This window comes from Octopus bimaculoides, chromosome 11 (assembly GCF_001194135.2).
Source record: "Octopus bimaculoides isolate UCB-OBI-ISO-001 chromosome 11, ASM119413v2, whole genome shotgun sequence".
In the NCBI taxonomy this organism is placed as follows: domain Eukaryota; kingdom Metazoa; phylum Mollusca; class Cephalopoda; order Octopoda; family Octopodidae; genus Octopus; species Octopus bimaculoides.
Genome location: NC_068991.1, coordinates 47,706,137 through 47,724,186, shown reverse-complemented (window position 1 = coordinate 47,724,186; position 18,050 = coordinate 47,706,137). Strand labels below are relative to the sequence as shown.

General features: G+C 38.3%; 1 protein-coding gene across 9 annotated transcripts in view; it reads left to right on the top strand.

The window, feature by feature from the left end:
• The window catches only part of LOC106870835 (pleckstrin homology domain-containing family D member 1), a 216,641-nt gene that overhangs the window by 154,785 nt on the left and 43,806 nt on the right, over positions 1-18,050 (top strand). For all 9 annotated transcript variants that reach the window (XR_001409585.2, XM_014917058.2, XM_014917059.2 and 6 more), the window contains exons 5-9: positions 2,049-2,140; positions 2,873-2,925; positions 4,454-4,548; positions 7,600-7,693; positions 14,970-15,151. Coding sequence is in view for 8 of the 9 variants with exons in the window: in XM_014917058.2 (XP_014772544.1) it covers positions 2,049-2,140; positions 2,873-2,925; positions 4,454-4,548; positions 7,600-7,693; positions 14,970-15,151 (516 nt within the window). In the remaining variant the exon portion in view is untranslated. The remainder of the gene's footprint in view (positions 1-2,048; positions 2,141-2,872; positions 2,926-4,453; positions 4,549-7,599; positions 7,694-14,969; positions 15,152-18,050) is intronic.

Here is an 18,050-nt window from a genome sequence, read left to right as displayed (position 1 = left end):
ACACACACACACACACACACACACACACACACACACACACACACACACACACACACACACAAACATATATGACAGGCTTCTTTCAGTTTCCATCTGCCAAATCATTCACAAAGCTTTGGTCTACCCAGAGAAATAGTAGAAGACACTTGCCCAAGATGTTGGTCAGTGGTACTGAATTTAAGGCCCCATGGTTGGGAAGCAAACTTTAACCCATTTGTTACCATTACATTACATTATATTACATATCCTGTAGTCTGGCTGACCATTGGAGCACCATCAATGACTTTGCAACCAGATCCCTCCACCTGTCTCCACCCACAGATGTTGTTTTCCCACCTCTTTCTCTATCTGCCTCTACCTTTGTCCGTTCCTTGAAGGATTGTTTTGGCCATCCCTGATAAGTGGGTGACATGCCTAGACCACATATCTTTGTTTCGGTTAATTTTGAAAATAATGAAGACTTCAGAAAATAACTTGATTGTTATTTAACTGGTGTTTGAAACCTAAATTGATGTGAAATTTTGTTGGAAGATTTTAATTTACTTCACTTTAAAACAGGAAGTTTGCTCTGACCGTGGCATGATTTGAACTGAGAGTCCTAAAAACTAGAACATATACTGAAAGACATTCTGAGTTTTTTTTTTTTTCTGCTTGACTGGTAATTTATTTTGTCAACCCCAGAAGGATAAAAGGCAAAGTTTGTTATACTATTGAAGGGATTCAATTTCATTCAATGACAACATTCATTGTGTGGTTGACTTGACAATACACCCAGTTTAACTCTGATGTTGAGCTTTAGATGCCATTAACACTTTAGTATTCAGATTATTCTGTTAAATGTAATGTTTGTTTATTTGTATTGTTTTAAATTAATGATGCATTATCTTGTAGTTAAGAGATTTCAATGATGTGATTGTCTAGTTTTAGAATGATATTGTAAGGATGAGGCGAAGAGCCAGACCTGGTCAGTTTCAACAGAAAACAGGCCAAATATTTTGGCCTGATATGGCCGGTTTGAATTCTAAAGGGTTAAAATAGTATATTTGGTCACAAGCATCTAGACATGATTTACAGTCCCTTCTCTGTCCCTGCAGACACTGAGCTTCAGATGTTCGGGGTGGATATCATCTGAATCAGCCTTACTTGCAGATGTTCAGAGTCGATGTCATCTGGATCGGTTTAAATTGCAGATGTTCAGATTAGATGTCACTTGTGTCAACATGACTTACAATTTTCCAACTAGTCATTCTGAAATTGAAATAGTAGAAACAATTTGTGGCGACCAACAGTTAAGTCAAATAAGCGAATACAATCATTCATCAACAGGTGCTTGCGTAGTATACTTAAAATCAGATGGCCCGAACACATAAGCAATATGGAGCTATGGCAAAGAACGAATCAAGTTTCGATTAGAGAACAAATATTTAAGAAAAAGTCAAAGTGGATTGGTAACACAATTAGAAAGGACACACCAAATGCAGCGAAAAGTGCTTTACAATGGAATCCGGATGGATATAGAAAGAGGGGTAGGCCTAAGAACTCGTGGCGGAGATCAACACAAAAGGAACTAGAGAAAGGGGGACATTCATGACAGAGTATAAGTACAGAAGTGAGAAATAATGCGACATGGAATTCAATCATAAGTGGCCTATACTCCGTGTTGGAGGATTAAAGGCAAGAAAGAAAAGAAACAATTTGTAGTTGTTAAATCTGAGAAGGATTGGTGGGTATACTCAAGTGTAACATGGTAACATTGCCATGCAGTAAATGACAGGTACATGGTTCATTCAGGTCCTGTCACTGGAACTTTTTTTTTATTTATTTGTTCATTTTTTATTACCTATCTCAAATTGTCTCATATTATTTGTCTCTCCTCTATCATTTATAAATTGGCTACTCAGTAAATGACAGACATATGGTTCAAATCCTATTAATGGACTTTTGTTTTGTCTATCTCAAATTGAATTTTATAATGTCTGATATCACTTGTTTCTTCTTTGTTGTTTATTCATAAATTTATTTGTTTAATTATGTCTGTCTCTTTCCAGCACATGGAAATGTTTACAGTTGGGCAACCTAATGATTAAACAATTAGAAACACAAGGCCAACAAATGGCTCATGATAAACAGACCTATTATGGTAAGTTTGCTGTGTCATTAAATCACATTTTTATTATTATAAGTTATGGGAGAAGGAGTTGGCTTGATTAATACAGGTGATATCCACTGTGAACATCTATAGAATTTATTGTTCCAGAGATGATATCTGACTTGAACAAATGCAGGTCAGATTGATACAGATGATATCCACCCTGAACATTTGCTGGTCAGATTAATATAGGTGATATTCAACCTGAATATCTGCAGGTCAGATTGATGCAGATATCTACCCTGAATATCTGGAGCTCAGTATTTGCAGGGACAGAGAAGGGATCATGGATCATGTCTATATGCTTATAACTAAGCATACTTTGCTAATGGCTCCTAAAGGCTTGATAACAGAGTAAAACTGGTGTATTGCCACACCTACTACACAATCTATGTTGTCAGGGGTGATATAAATCTGAGCCTAAGAGTATCCTTCAATAGGATAAACCTACCTTTCATCCTTCTAGTGTTGAAAAAATAAATTACTAGTCAAGTACAGGAGTTGATTTCATTAACTTACCCCTCCCCACAAAATTCTGACCTTGTACATAGATCAGCAATCATTTTGATTTTTTATAGAAATGCTTAGCAGCAGTAAAAAATAGTTATTGTAAGCTGTGTGGGATTGGAATGTCTGTTTGGCATGTCAAGTAATATGATATCTATTTGACCTCTAATTAATATAATATCTATTTGACCTATAAGTGATATGTTTCTCTTGCAGATCGGCTACAAAATGAAGTGATTGCATTGTCGGATACTAAACAAAGAGCAGATGTAAGTATTTACATTTCAGTGACACTCTGCAGACTGTCTAGGTAGACAAACAGACCAACTGGTATGTCTGTCTGTCCTACCTGCTTTTATATTTCCCTATCAATCAATACTATAGTTCAATCAGCTATTGTTTATTTAAGACAACTAACATTAAAGTTTTTGGTATACCAACTGTTTGTATGATGGCAAAGCTTGTTTTACAAATGCTGTGCAATGCCAAGACAATGAGACACAAACACACATATGCATGCATGCGGTCTGATCAGAAAGTATCAGGACTGGTGCCATGAAAAGAAGACCACAACACATATCAATTTGGTACTTAATCTTCTTTGAAGTAGTCCCTCTTCTGAAGCTACACACTTTATCCAGTTTTGCTTCCGTTGATAGAAGCATTCTTCTAACTCCTTTTTTGGAATAGTGCGCAACTGCCTTGTCACATTCTCTTGGATTTCCTCAACATCTTGGAATGTTGTTCCTTTCAAGTGGGATTCTTTTCAAGCCTTGGTTTCAGTGTCATAGCCATAGACCCACAATTCGTCACATGTTATGACTGTTTTAAAAGAAATTTTTTGTCTTCCTCAAAACAATCAAGGATATCCTGCACAGCTGAAACCTGATCTTCTTTTTGAGACAAACACACTCTATACACTTTACTTCCAAGCCCTGTTATAAACAGCAGAAACAAGTGAGAATGTTATAACCTAGTGTACATGTACACCAGAATTCAAGGTCAATCTGTGTCAAGTGGCTTTACTCTGCATACTTTAGCTCCATTACCAAGGCAACAGTTCTGATACTTTTTGATTAGACCCCCATATACATATACAATGGGCTTCTTTCAGCTTCCATTTATGAAATCCACTCAAAAGGCTTTAGTCAAACTAAGGGTTGAAGCTGAAACTACCTGGTTGAGAAACAAACTTATTAACCACATAGCCGTGCCTGCACCTGCAAATGCACATGGAGAAAGGAAGTTGAAAATAGTGAGAAAAGACCAGTCAAAACACATTATAACAAGGAATATAAAGGAATACAATTGTTTTAACAGTTTCATAATCTCATACTGTGGAGGCGCAATGGCCCAGTGGTTAGGGCAGCGGACTCGCGGTCATAGGATCGCGGTTTCGATTCCCAGACCGGGCGTTGTGAGTGTTTATTAGGCGAAAACACCTAAAGCTCCACAAGGCTCCGGTAGGGGATGGTGGCGAACCCTGCTGTACTCTTCCACCACAACTTTCTCTCACTCTTACTTCCTGTTTCTGTTGTGCCTGTAATTCAAAGGGTCAGCCTTGTCACACTGTGTCACGCTGAATATCCCCGAGAACTACGTTAAGGGCACACGTGTCTGTGGAGTGCTCAGCCACTTGCACGTTAATTTCACGAGCAGGCTGTTCCGTTGATCGGTTCAACTGGAACCCTCGTTGTCGTAAGCGTGCCAACAACAATCTCATACTATTTCATCAATAACTCATTTAATACATACATATAATTATGAATGAAAGTATGTCTGGTTTTTTTTCTAAAGGAACTGGAACGGTTAAATGAAGAACTTGCTAAAGAGAAGAGTCGGATGGAGCAACTCTTAAAAGACATGGAAGATGACTATCAATGTGTGAAAGAGTAAGAGAAGTTTCCTTTTTGTTTCTAGTTTCTTTCCATAAACTTTAGGATAACAGTTAGTGAGTGGGTGAAGGTGGGGGGGATACATGTCTATTTATTTTATTGATTTTATTGATTTTATATCACAATTGGCAGTGAATAGTAGCTACATTAGTTATGGATCTACAAAGAACCAATCACAGATTCAATGCATTTCTGACTGCATGTGTGACAAGGGAGTGTCTTCAACACAGTGCCGAACAAATATCCTAAAGGATTTTAATCAAAGAGCACTAGTTTTTCTCAATGAAGCTTACATTTTTCTCTGCTATATACCTGTGAAAAATACACACATGCACACATGATAGTCTCCTTCTACACAGTTGCTATCTTCCAATTTCCTGTCACAAGCAATCTTCCCTCTAATTCTTTGTTGTGGATCATCATCATCATTATCATTTTTTTAACATCCACTTTTCCATACTCACATAAATTTGATAGAATTAATTGAGGCAGACTTTCTACAGCTAAATGCCCTTCCTGTCACCATCACTTACATGTTTTCAAATAAGTTAGTATTTCTCCATGACCAGACATGTTTTTATGGAAGATTGGAAATAAATAACACCGCTTGTATGACAGTGACACTTGTTTACAACTACCATGAGATATCGAGACAAGGAGACACACACACACACACACAACACATACACACAACACACACACAACACATACACACAACACATACACACAACACACACAACACATACACACAACACACGCACATACACACATATATGCACATGCACATAGTGGGCTTCTTTCAGTTTCCATCTACCAAATCCACTCACAAGGCTTTGGTTTGCCTAAGACTATAAAAGAAGGCACTTGCCCAAAAATGCCATGCAGTGGGACTGAACCCAGAACCATGTGATTGGAAAGCAAACTTCTTACCATACAGCCATACCTGTGCCTATACAGCCACACCTGCACTTATTAACAAATTCTTTAAGAGAATGAAATGACTGAAAACTCTCTACTTCCAAACTGTATTGCAAGATAAAGATGTATTAGAAAAAGACCCATAGTATCAAGGTTTACTATATACAAGCATTCCAAGGCAGCGAGCTGGTAGAACCGTTAGCATGCTGAGCAAAATACTTAGTGGCATTTCATCTGTCTTTATGTTCTGAGTTCAAATTCCGCTAAGGTCAGCTTTACCTTTCATCCTTTTGGGATCGGTAAAATAAGTACCAGTTGAACTCTGGGGTTGATGTAATCGATTTACCCCCTGACCCTGCCGCCGAAATTTCTGGCCTTCTGTCAAAACGTGAAACCAGTATATACGAGCATCCTAGACCATGTTGTAATAAAGACTGTCCTATTGCTTGGCAAAGATTCACTCACCAATATGCTAACGCAATGACACATGGTTTCCTCTCTTTTCTTCTTCTGCTGCTGCCACTTCAACAGTCTCTGCTCCACTGAGCTAGCTAGCTGTATATTCTCTCTCCGTCCATAACTACCTAACATATCTCACCACCTTCTGTCACCATTACTGTGTCTACCTTACCAAGATCCTCCTCCAATCCTTCCCCCACAGAACTAAAAACCTTCTGAAATAATTTCTCTGTCTATACCTCTCTGCCAACCATTGACCTATAGAGGCTCCAAACTCAACATCAGTCACATCAGTGTCACCAGTTCTGGGAATGTGACCTTCAAAGGTCATCAATTCTGTCTCTGATTAAAAATGTATTAAAGATTCAGTCATGTTTTTAGTTGCATTTTTGTTAGTCATTGAAGGAATGTTGAGGGTAATTTATTTTACCATTACATCACAAGATCTACTGACTACATTGAAGCTCTATTGATGCTTTTGTAGCACTTTTGATCCTAGGTCTGTTTGATCTAGACTGACCTAGGGTTAAGTAACAACAACAACAACAACAACTACATTGAAATTTCATCATGGTTACTGCACCATTTTTGATCATTGGTTTGTTCCATCAAGACTGACCTGTGGCTAAACAATTCTCTCCTCATCCATGTTTTCTCAATAGTTTTTTCCTGGTGGTTGTTTAACTTTTTAGCATTTAGATCATTCTGTCAAATTCAATACTTATTTATTAACATTGCTTTGAATTAATCATACATCATCTCATGGCTTTGGGATTTCAATGGTTTTAGTTGTTTATTTTTAGAATAACATTGTAAGGTAGGTGTGAGAAATTGGGTCTGGCCAGTTTGAACATAAAACATAAAATATTTTGGTCAGATGTGTCCAGTTTAAATAACCTTACTGATTGCTTAGTTACTTTATTCCCTCTGTCTCTGACCTTTTGTCCTTTTTAAATAACATAGAACCAGTTTCATCATCATCATATGTTCACCTTCCATGCTGACATGGGTTGGATGGTTTGACAGGAGCCAGCCAGGCAGCAGACTCCTTCATTGGACACTAAACTCTGCTTGCGAAGACCTGTTGGGGCAAGTGAAATCCTAATTGAACCATACTCGATGACTGGCACCTGCGCCAGTGGAGCACTAACAGCACTATCCGAGCGTGTTCATTACCAGAGCAGCTGTCTGGCTTCCGTGCTAGTGGCCCGTAAATAGCACCATTTTAGCGTAATCATTACCAGTGTTACCTTCTAGCACTTGTGCTGGTGGCACATTAGAAAATCATTTGAGTGAGGTCGTTGCCAATGCCGCTGGACTGGCTCCCATGCAGGTGGCACGTAAAAAATACCTTTTTGAGCATGGCCATTGCCAGATCTATTTCTCCATGAGTTTCTCTATCTCCCTATAGGTTTGTCTATCTGTCTGTTTGCATCTATCTGCCTATCCATGGCTCTATCTATCAGTCTGTCTATCTCTCTGTGTATTTATCTTGCTGTTCTATCTATTTTTCTGTCCGTTTACCTCTCTGTCTCTCTGTCCATCTATCCATTTATCTAACTATTTATCCATCTACCTGTCTATGAATCAATCTACCCCTCCCTAGTTTCTTTCATTCTTTCCAACTATGGTCTATATACTAAACTTCTGTTTTCTTCTTTCCACCAACAGAGAATTAATGGAAACATCAACTGCCATGGCTGAACTAGAGACAAATAGTTCTGAATTGATAGGAACTTTGGAGCAACAAAAATCAGAATTACAGGTAAGGCTGTGATTAATTTCAATGATACATCTCTTCTAAACTTTGCATTGTACCTATGCACCCTTTCCTCCTTTCTGACTCTTTTAATGTCAACTTTTCTACTTTTGTGTGTTTTATTATTTGTACTTCTAGCTTTCATTGCTGTCTTTCTTTAACTGATTTATTCTTCTGCTTTCTGTTTCTGAGTTGTAGTACACCTGAGCACTGTATACAATAAGCTTATTATCATTAAGGCAGTTAAGCTGGCAGAATTGCTACTGCACTGGATAAAATCCTTAATGATATTTCTTCTGGCTTTATGTTCTGAGTTCAAATTCCACTGAAGTTGACTTTGCCTTTCATTCTTTTGGGGTTGATAAAATAATTGGACACTGGAGTCGATGTAATTGGCTAGTCCCTTCCCACCTAAATTCCAGGCCTTATTCCTATAGCAGAAAGGATTATTATTACATCATCATCATCAAAGTGATGAGCTAGCAGAATTGTTAACATACTGGACACCATGTTTACATTCTGAGTTCAAATTCTGCCAAAGTAGATTTTGCCTTTCTTCTTTTTAGGTCAGTTTCCTAGTTTTCATGGCATATATATTCACCACCTGGATGGGATGCTGGTCTGTTGCAGGATTACTCTCATTTTTATCAGCTGAGTGAAATTAAGTGTTTTGCTCAAGAACACAATGTCCAGGAATCAAAACCACAATCTTATGATCACAGGTACAGCACCCTAACCATTAAACCACATGCTTCCACTCAGTAAGAATGGTATGTTAAAAAAATAAAGTTCAGTGCCGTTGCTGAAGATACAAACCTATAGAGCATACAACCAAGTCCACAATAAACCCAACCAGCTGTAACCCTAACCAGTAATATACAAGGGGTTATGTCATTGAACTATAATCTCAGCTTTTTATACATGCACACACAAACTCACACACACACAGACAAAAGAAACATGCACTCACATAGATGTATATCAACACCTAAGAAAGAAATCAATATTGTTCAAACATTGGGCTCAATTAAACAGCTTCATTAATGTTCGTATGGACAAATTTACGCTTGGCTTCTTTCCCAAATATTAACAGAGTGGATAACAATGGAAAGTGAAGCAATAAAAGTTGAGTGCAGACCTACCAACTTTATAACCTGGCTTATGGTATATATAAGAAATTATAAGTTAGCACGTCAGCCATTGTACCTAAGTACAACAAGCTTCATACAATAAAAGTTGAATATTGATTTACCAACTTTATCCAGTAGCTGATTTGTATATAAGAAATTACAGGAAATTATAATTAGCATGTCAGCTGTTCTGCTTTAGTACAGCAAGCTTCATACTACAACAGCAGCTCAAGTCAAAGAGGATACTCAACTTGCTAGAGACAGTAACCAAATCTCACTCAAATCAGACCCTTCCCTTTTGAAATTGGAAGAACACATTGGACAGTATAGTGTTTGTTCATTCATTGTGACCATGGTCAAACATTTCTGACAGTTTCTCTACAATTCTTGATTTCCCATTGCTTGTGGCAACTGCTTGTTACTGAGGTTTGTATCGTCTGAGAGTTGATTGGTGACTGTTTCAGCAGGTCTTCCTCTACTGTGTCTCTCATGAGTTGGTTCCTGCAATAGTAGCTTGTGTATAACTTCCTGCTTACTTCTCCTACAATGTCCTGCAAATTTTAACCATCTTTGAGCAATTGTAGTTGCTATCTTGGGAGCAATTTTCTGTAAAAGATACAACAGTCATCACTAGAACATCTTTGGGCATAGTTTTCTTAATCTAGGTTAATTTGGGGGATAGATAACAATAACAGGAAGCAACAACAATACATAACACAAAAGACATAAAGTCATACTTTTAATAAGAGAACTAACTTCTCTTCCTTCCAGTAATGTTGCCTACTGCAGAAATATGGCATTAGGAAGGGCATCCAGCTGTAGAAACTTCACCAGATCAGATTGAGCCTGGTGCAGCCTTCTGGCTCACCAGTCCTCAGTCAAACCGTCCAACCCATGCCAGCATGGAAAGCTGACGTTAAACAACTACGATGATGATGACAGCCACACCTGCCACCATTATAGCTAATAAAATAAACAATTATCAGTCAATTTACTAGGATCAATGAAAGAACTGCCGGGTTCCTTATCTGTTTTAGCTTGGTTTCTATGGTTGGATGCTCTTCCTAACACCAACCACTTTACAAAGTGTACTGAGTGCTTTTATGCAGCACTGGCACTGGTGCTTTTACATGACATCAGTATGGGTGCTTTTTATCTGGCACCAGCACCCACAAGCCCACAGGATTAGGAATGCTCAGCTGAAGAAGGATGCAGGGGATGTGCCTGTATGCAAGGACAACCACAATTTTACTTAACCTGGCATGTCTTTTCAAGCACTGCAAACCACCTGGAATCTCAGTCTCCTGACATCCCCTCTGTGAGACTTAATGTCTGTAGTTCCTTTCTCACCACTTTGCCCCACATCTTCCTGAGTCTGCCCTTTCCACACATTCCTTCCACAATTAGAGATTGGCATCTGTTGATACAACTGTCTTCATTCATATGCATTACATGACCATACCAGCACAGTCTTCTCTCTTGCACTCTACATCTGAGGCCTCGTATATCCAGTTTTTCTCTTACATCACTTACACTGATATTACCCATCCAGCAGACCATAATGGCTTCATTTCTTTCAAGCCTTCACATATCTTCGGTAGTCACAGCCCACATCTCACTGCCATGTAGCATAGCTGTTCATACACATGTATCATACAATCTTACTTTCACTCGGAGGGAGAGGCCTTTCATTACTAACAGAGAGAATAGCTCTCTGGACTTTGCCCAGCCTATTCTTATTCTAGCAGCTATGCTTTTGAAACAACCTCCACCACTGCTAACTTGATCACCTAAGTAACAGAAACTGTCTACTACTTCTAAGGATCCCCCTGACATTTGAGGAAGTTTATTTTTTACACATTCCTAGTGTTTATTACACCTGCACATCTGCCACACACAAAGGCTACTTTCTCTGTTAACCTTCCTGTGATACTGCTGCACCTCTTATGTGTCCATTGCTTGCACTGGGTACACCATATGGAGTTTCTCCTGACACATTTTCTACATACCAAACATGGTCGTCTCTCTGAAGAGACCTGTGATTTGTCTGTTTTCCTACTTATTAAGACTTTGGTCTTTGCTAAATTAACTCTAAGGCCCTTTGATTCCATACCTGAAATTTCTTGTCTAGAAATTTCTTTCTCTCTCTTAGAATATATATATATATATATATTCTATCAGCCTCTTATACTTATTCTATTGGCCTCTTTTCCAAACCGCTAAGTTACAGGGACGTAGACATGCCAGCATTGGTTGTCAAGCAATGGTGGGGAGACAAACACACACACACACACATATATATATACACAACAGGCTTCTTTCAGTTTCCGTCTATCAAATCCACTCACAAGGCTTTGGTCGGCCTGAGTCTATAGCAGAGGACACTTGCCCAAGGTGACATGCAGTGGAACTGAACCAGGAACCATGTGGTTGGTAAGCAAGTTACTTACCGCACAGCCACTCCCATATAATATCATCAGTGTCATCGTTTTACAGTCCACTTTTCATGCTTGCATGGGCCTGATGAAATTCGTTAACTCAGATTTGCTATGCCTTAATGCTCTTCCTGTTGCCAACCCTTATCTGTCTCAAATTAAGGAAATATTTCCTTTAGTCCTTCAAACATGATTGGACATATTTTCATTGAATACTGGAAGTAAATGACATCAGTTGTATAATGGTGACACTTGTTTGCCTTTAGTGCACAATGTCATGACAATGAGACACAAATATGTGTGCACATGCACGTGCACACACACACGCAAAACAAAACAGAATTCTGTCAGCCAAATCCACTCACAGTATTTTAGTTGGCTCAGGGCTATAGTAAAAGACACTTCTTGAAGGTGTTGGGCAGAAGGATTGGACACGAAGCTATCTGGTTTCATAATGAACTTCATAATCATACAGCCATATTTGATATGTATGTGTGTGTATATATACATGTGGGGGGGGGGGTATCTATCCTACACGTTCATACCTTGGTAAAAGAAAAGATTAGGTAGTTATGTAAAAATTTATTGTGTATTGCATATCCTGTTTACAACACATGAACACACACATTCCCTCACAGTATGTGTGTGTGTGTGTGTGTCTCTCTCTCTCTTTCTTTTTTTCTCTCTCTCTCTCTCTCTTTCTTTTTTCTCTCTCTCTTTCTTTTTATCTCTCTCTCTTCCTCCTTCATCATATTATTATCAATCAGTCAAAATCCATATTCTAGGCTGGCTCTAAGCAGACAGCAAGAGATACAACTTGCTCCCCAACTCACTGTCTGTCTCCCATCACCTGCCATCCTCATTTTCCTCCCTTTCTATTCAACCTCTCCTTTGTAGTCTTCCTATTTTCCTCTTTTTTTTTTACCTGGAGTTCATCCATGTATGACCGTATATGCTACAGACAGTGATTTTGTGTTACCTGACCAAAACACTTCAATTTTCACCACCTTTTAACAATTAATTAACAGAAAAATTTTATGGTTTTTGTTCCTGGGTTTTCCAACAATTTTTTTTTTCTGATGCATTAAAATTTCTATGCAGCTATGAAAGAACAGACCTAGTACTCTGCTTCTATATTTTTTGAGAGTTTTTGTACTTGTTTTTCTTTTCTCTCCATTCTTCTCTTACTCTCACTTCCTTTTCTCTCTCACCTACCACTTCCCTCTCTTCCTCTCCTTATCTTTTATGCTGTCTTTCCATCTCCCACCTGTCTCTTTTCTCTCACTCTCTCTCTCTCTCTCTCTCTCTCCACTTCCATCTCCCTTTTCATTCCCTTCTCTCTCTTGCTCCACCTCACACTTCTTTCCCTCTCTCTCTCTTCCCCCTCTCTCAGTTTGAAGGTATGCTGGCTATAGTGAATGCATGTACACACACACATACACTATCAACATTACATTATTTCATCATGTTCTCTTTGGAGAAAAGAAAGAGATAGCAAGAGAGAGACAGACAGACAGACAGAATATGGAAGTGTGCCAAACTTCATCTTGTATATTGTTTTACTTTTCTTTTTATAGTTCCCATCACTGTTTTTGGTTGTTGACTTTTTTTTTTCTTTTTTCCTTGTTTACAACAAAGATTTGTTTTGGTTAGGAAGAAGGCCAAAGGAAGGAGGGAAAGAAAGAATTTGGTTGATTAAATCAGCGTCTGTGTCTTCTTATTGGTTGTATATCTGACCAATTAAATGCCTTCTACGTAGTCGCTTGACCAGGGCCTAACGGAGATCTCTATGTTATTGATGTAGTGGTTTAACCCTGGTTTAGCCCCAATCAGGTAGACCCATTGTCAAAGACATTCTACTTGTGAATGTCCTGTCTTTTTCAGGAGTATCCAGAACCACATGTTCCAATGTGTCCTTCCTTTTTCTAATACGGTACAACATGTAAGCTGAGGGAGATTTGGTTATTGTTACTAACAAGTTGAGCAGCCACAGAAAGGCTCCTTGTTATGCTTGCTTGACCTGCAAGAAATATCATTCAAAGGAAGGACAGGATAGATAATACAATCTTAGATATGCCATCTGAAGAAGAACGGAATGGTCTTGGCTGAAATGCCTTTGATCAGGAATCAACAGCAACAACATCTCCTAGACTAGTATTTCTCAACCATTTTTCATCTATGGACACCTTTCATTACTATTTTATTCTTGTGGGCTTCCATAGACATTCAATGTTTACAAATTAGTTTTCTAGATACTTCTTTCTAAATATACTTATTTCGTTTTGTTATTCACACATTAACTTACATAGTTTGAACTATGTAAAACATTAGAGAGAAAAACTTAGCTGTTTCTTCCAATAAATACATCTAAACCAAGTTTTTCCATGGACCTTTACAATACTACTATGGATCCCTAATTTACTATTTTGCTTCCATGGATCCCCCAAAACCTTATATGGACCCCTGTTCAGAACTACTCCCCTAGACCCTAGCATGCTCCTTGGTTTAAACCTTTTGATACCTGCCTAACTGAACCCAACCCTGTTTCTACAAACTTCCTGTTTTAAAGTATCTAAATTAAGACCTTCCATCAAAATTCTATGTTAATTTCAATTCCAGACACTAGCTTAATAATGATTAGATTATTTTCCTAAATTATTCATTATCTTCAAAATTATGTACAGCAAAGGCAGTGTATTTCAACAGAAATACAGTTGTCAAAGCATGAAAACTATCACATATTCAAGGCAAGCTGAAATAACTTCATGGTCACTTGATTTGTTACATCAAACCATTTTAGAAAAAAACATATTAGATAAAGTGGGCTTGAGTTGCCTCCACATAGGAAAGAGATGGGATGGTCTTCCACTGCCATAGGCTCAACCATATACTGTAATGCCTCGATATACAAGTTATCTTGTTCTCGGAGACTGCTTATAAATCAAAAACTCATAAAGCAGAGCAATAACTTCTCATAGTAACAATGTTATAAATCATAATTCATTCCCAGAAAGATATTTTACTTATAAAACTTCTAATACTCATAAATAAATGGCAATAAAACCACAGTAGAATGTAAAGAATATATTATGTAAAGTGAAAAGAATGTCAAGATCGTTTATAATAAGAAATATTACTATCATAATCGTTTTCTGAATCACTTTCACTCACACTAGACTTGTGCACACCATCACTTGTAGACATGATCATCGATTTATAAGCACTCATAGACAGACTTGTAGATTTCTTTTTAAAAAAACAAGCCTAGAGTTGTTTGCTTAGGAGAAGCCTTTTTTCTGCTCTCTATAAATCTCTGTTGCATGCAGAAGCATTTGTTATGGTAGTAGAAACTTTTGCACTTTGTTCAAAATTTGGATCTTGTGCTTGAAAAATAAAGCTTGTAAAGTGAAGTATTTCTGTACCTGTCAGACAGCGACTGATATCTTGACAGTTTGTTTTTCTCAGTCTGACTAGCAGCAGAGTCTGGACTAGTAAGCTGAACACACCATGTTGCCACTGGAGAAGGTGTTACAGCACATGGCATCCCAGATCTGGAGCCTACCGTCATAGAACGAGAAATCATACCCTCAGGCTTTTCACTGTCTCCTTGGTCAAGCCCCGCTGGCTCAATTTAGGAAGGGAAGCCTGTGGTGTTATGAATTTCTTCTGAACTATTCATTCATTTTCACAAATTCTTATCTTTCAACTTCTTTTCAGATATTGGCATCCGAAAGAGAGAAAATTCTAACAGCTTTAAAAGAGAAAGAAGGAGAGACTGAGACATTATCAAAGAAAAACGAGACATTGGCACAGACCACAGCAAACCTTCGGCATACCCTAGGAACTATAGAACTGAAAACTAAAGAACTCTTATATGAGAAAGCAGAAGCAGAGAAACAGTAAGAGACATAATTGGGCCTTTTGTTTTTACATTGTTTTCAGTTGTTTTCAAATGTAACTGTTTATTTTTGTTACATGTTTACAGAGAAGTTCTGTTACACAGATTACGTAATTAGTGTGGGGTAACTTCTAGAGAAAACAGTGCAGCTAAGGTAAAAACAGGGGAAAATAAGTGTAGGAAGCTGTTACCTCTGCTGCTTGTAGCAAAGAATTTCTCTAATACCCTCTCTCCCTTCCTCCCTCCCTCTATCTCTCATACTTTCTTTTCAGTTATCCTGCTTCACTCTTTATCTATCTCTCCCTCTTTCTTTCCTCCCTGTCTCTCTCCTCCCACTTTCCCTTCCTTCTCTATACTCCTTCCTCTGTCTATTGTTCTTGCCTCCATTTATCTTCCTTCCTTCTCTCTATTACTCCCTTCTGCTTCTCTGTCTGTCTCTCCTCTCTCTATTTATCTTATTTTCTTCTCTTTGCTGCTCTCATGTCCCTATTTCTCTCTCCATCTCTCTCTCCCCCTCTCTCTCTCTCTCTCCCCAGTCCCTCTAATGTTAATATCTCTTCACATCATCAGGAATATGCTCCTTTCCCCTTTCTCTTCCTCCTCTTTAAAGGTAGAAAAAATTTTGATGGGTGAAAGAATTAAATAGTAAAACTAGAGAAAGCAAACAAGAAAGAGACAGAGAGAGACTGATAAAAGAATGGAAAGGAAGAAGAGAAAGACTTGTGACAAAGTTAAGAACATGACTGTGTGCATGCATGCAAGTGTGTATGTATGATAGACTGATAGGTAGATGAGTAAGTCCAATTTACATTGCTTATTTTAGAGTTATCTGCCCCTTCCACCCCATTTTGTGTTATACTTTCAAATGGAGTAGATGCAGCTTGGCTGAATGGTTAAACAGTTCACTTTGCAACAAGAACCCAGGTTCAATCCCATTGCAAGACATCTTTAGCAAATGTCATTTTCTATAGCCTCAAGTCAGTCTATACTTTGTTAGTGAAACTGGGTAAACATTAACTGTAGATGGCCCATTAGGTGGATTGTACCTATAATTCAAAAGGTACACATGTCTGTTGGAATATTCAGCCACTTACACGTTAATTCAGAAGCAGATAATTCAGTTGACTGAACAACTGAATCCTCATCATCAAACAATGGAGATCCACCACTACTGTCAGTTAAAAAGATAAAAGGTTTTGTTTCTCATTAAGAACAGCATTAATGCTCCAACAATGTATGGACTCTTTCTCTAAATCTGAGACTCCATGCCACTACGTAAACAAAATAGAAAAATAAACATGGTTTATTTCCTGAATTTTAATTTAAAACATTGGATCTTTCTGATTTGACAGGCGCCACTTGTTTTCTTAATGAAACATTTTCAAACTTGGGACACTGGTAGAATGTGTCATATAAAACATCTTTTACTCTTAGTGTTATTGAGAAAATTTTGTCTTTTTAAAAGTTGTTTCGTGTTAAAATTGTCCTATTTCGGTAATTTCAACCAATCACTGACGTCTATTGAGATGAAAACAATTACTGCTGTGGAATGTAAGCAACACGTTCTACCGGTGTAATGGGATCTTTTCCCTTGAATAAAATTAGTGCCGTTGTTTGTCAACAACTATCGGCGGTACTGTTATTTATGACATTGTTTGTGCGTTTGTACTGGTTTTAGTTTTAGGGTTAGGGTTAAGGTTTTAGAGTTAGGGTTAGTAGTAAAATTACCAAAATATGACAACTTTTAATATGAAATAACTTCGAATATAAAAATTTTTCTCTGTTCTATAACACAAAATATACAAGTATTCGAAGTTTTAAAGTGTTTCGGTAGAAAACACACTAAATAAAACATAAATAAAGAATGGCAGCTGCCAAATCAGAAAGATCCAAAACATTTTCTTCCTGTCAGATGTTCCATGGTGATGTTGGCATTACTACTACAACTACTGTTGTTGTTGCTGTTGTAGTTCTTTAGCCCTAGGTCAGTGCTGATCGGGCTGAGTTATGATCAAAAGCTTTTCAACAATGATTGTGCTTACTGTCTCTTTTTGTACATCAAGAACTGCATCATCTGGTATGCCTTTCCCTTTTTTAAGATCTAGTGTCTGATTTAAAAGAGACTTTATTGCCACTTTTTGCAGGACAAACAACCATGTTGCTCAGGCATGGGCAACCTTTTTTGAGAAGCAGACCACATGGTTCATCATGAGGTGGACTGCACTACTGAAAAAATTCAAAATAATTTTTCGTTATGCATGTCATTCAGAGTGGAGGTGCGTGGCTTAGTGGTTAAGGTGTCAGCATCATGACCGTAAGATTGTGGTTTCGATTCCTGGACCGGGCAACGCGTTGTGTTCTTGAGCAAAACACTTCATTTCACATTGCTCCAGTCCACTCAGCTGGCAAAAATGAGTAACGCTGCGATGGACTGGCGTCCTGTCCAGCTGGGGAACACATACGCCATTGAAATCGGGAAACCGGGCCCATGAGCCTGGCTAGGCTTTAAAAGGGCACATTTATTTTATTTTATGTCATTCAGAAAGTCTCATGGGCCACAGTTTACCCATGACTGATGTAGATGTTTCATCATTAGCTGGATATCATTATTGCTGTTGACATTAAATAAAATACACCATTTTGAGCGTGGCCATTGCCAGTACCGCCTGACTGGCCTTCGTAGGATTTTCGAGTGAGATCGTTGCCAGTGCCCCTGGACTGGCTCTTGTGCGGGTGGCACATAAAATACACCGTTTTGAGCGTGGCCGTTGCCAGTACCGCCTGACTGGCCTTCGTGTGGGTGACACATAAAAGCACCCACTACACTCTTTGAGTGGTTGGCGTTAGGAAGGGCATCCAGCTGTAGAAACTCTGCCAAATCAGATTGGAGCCTGGTGTTG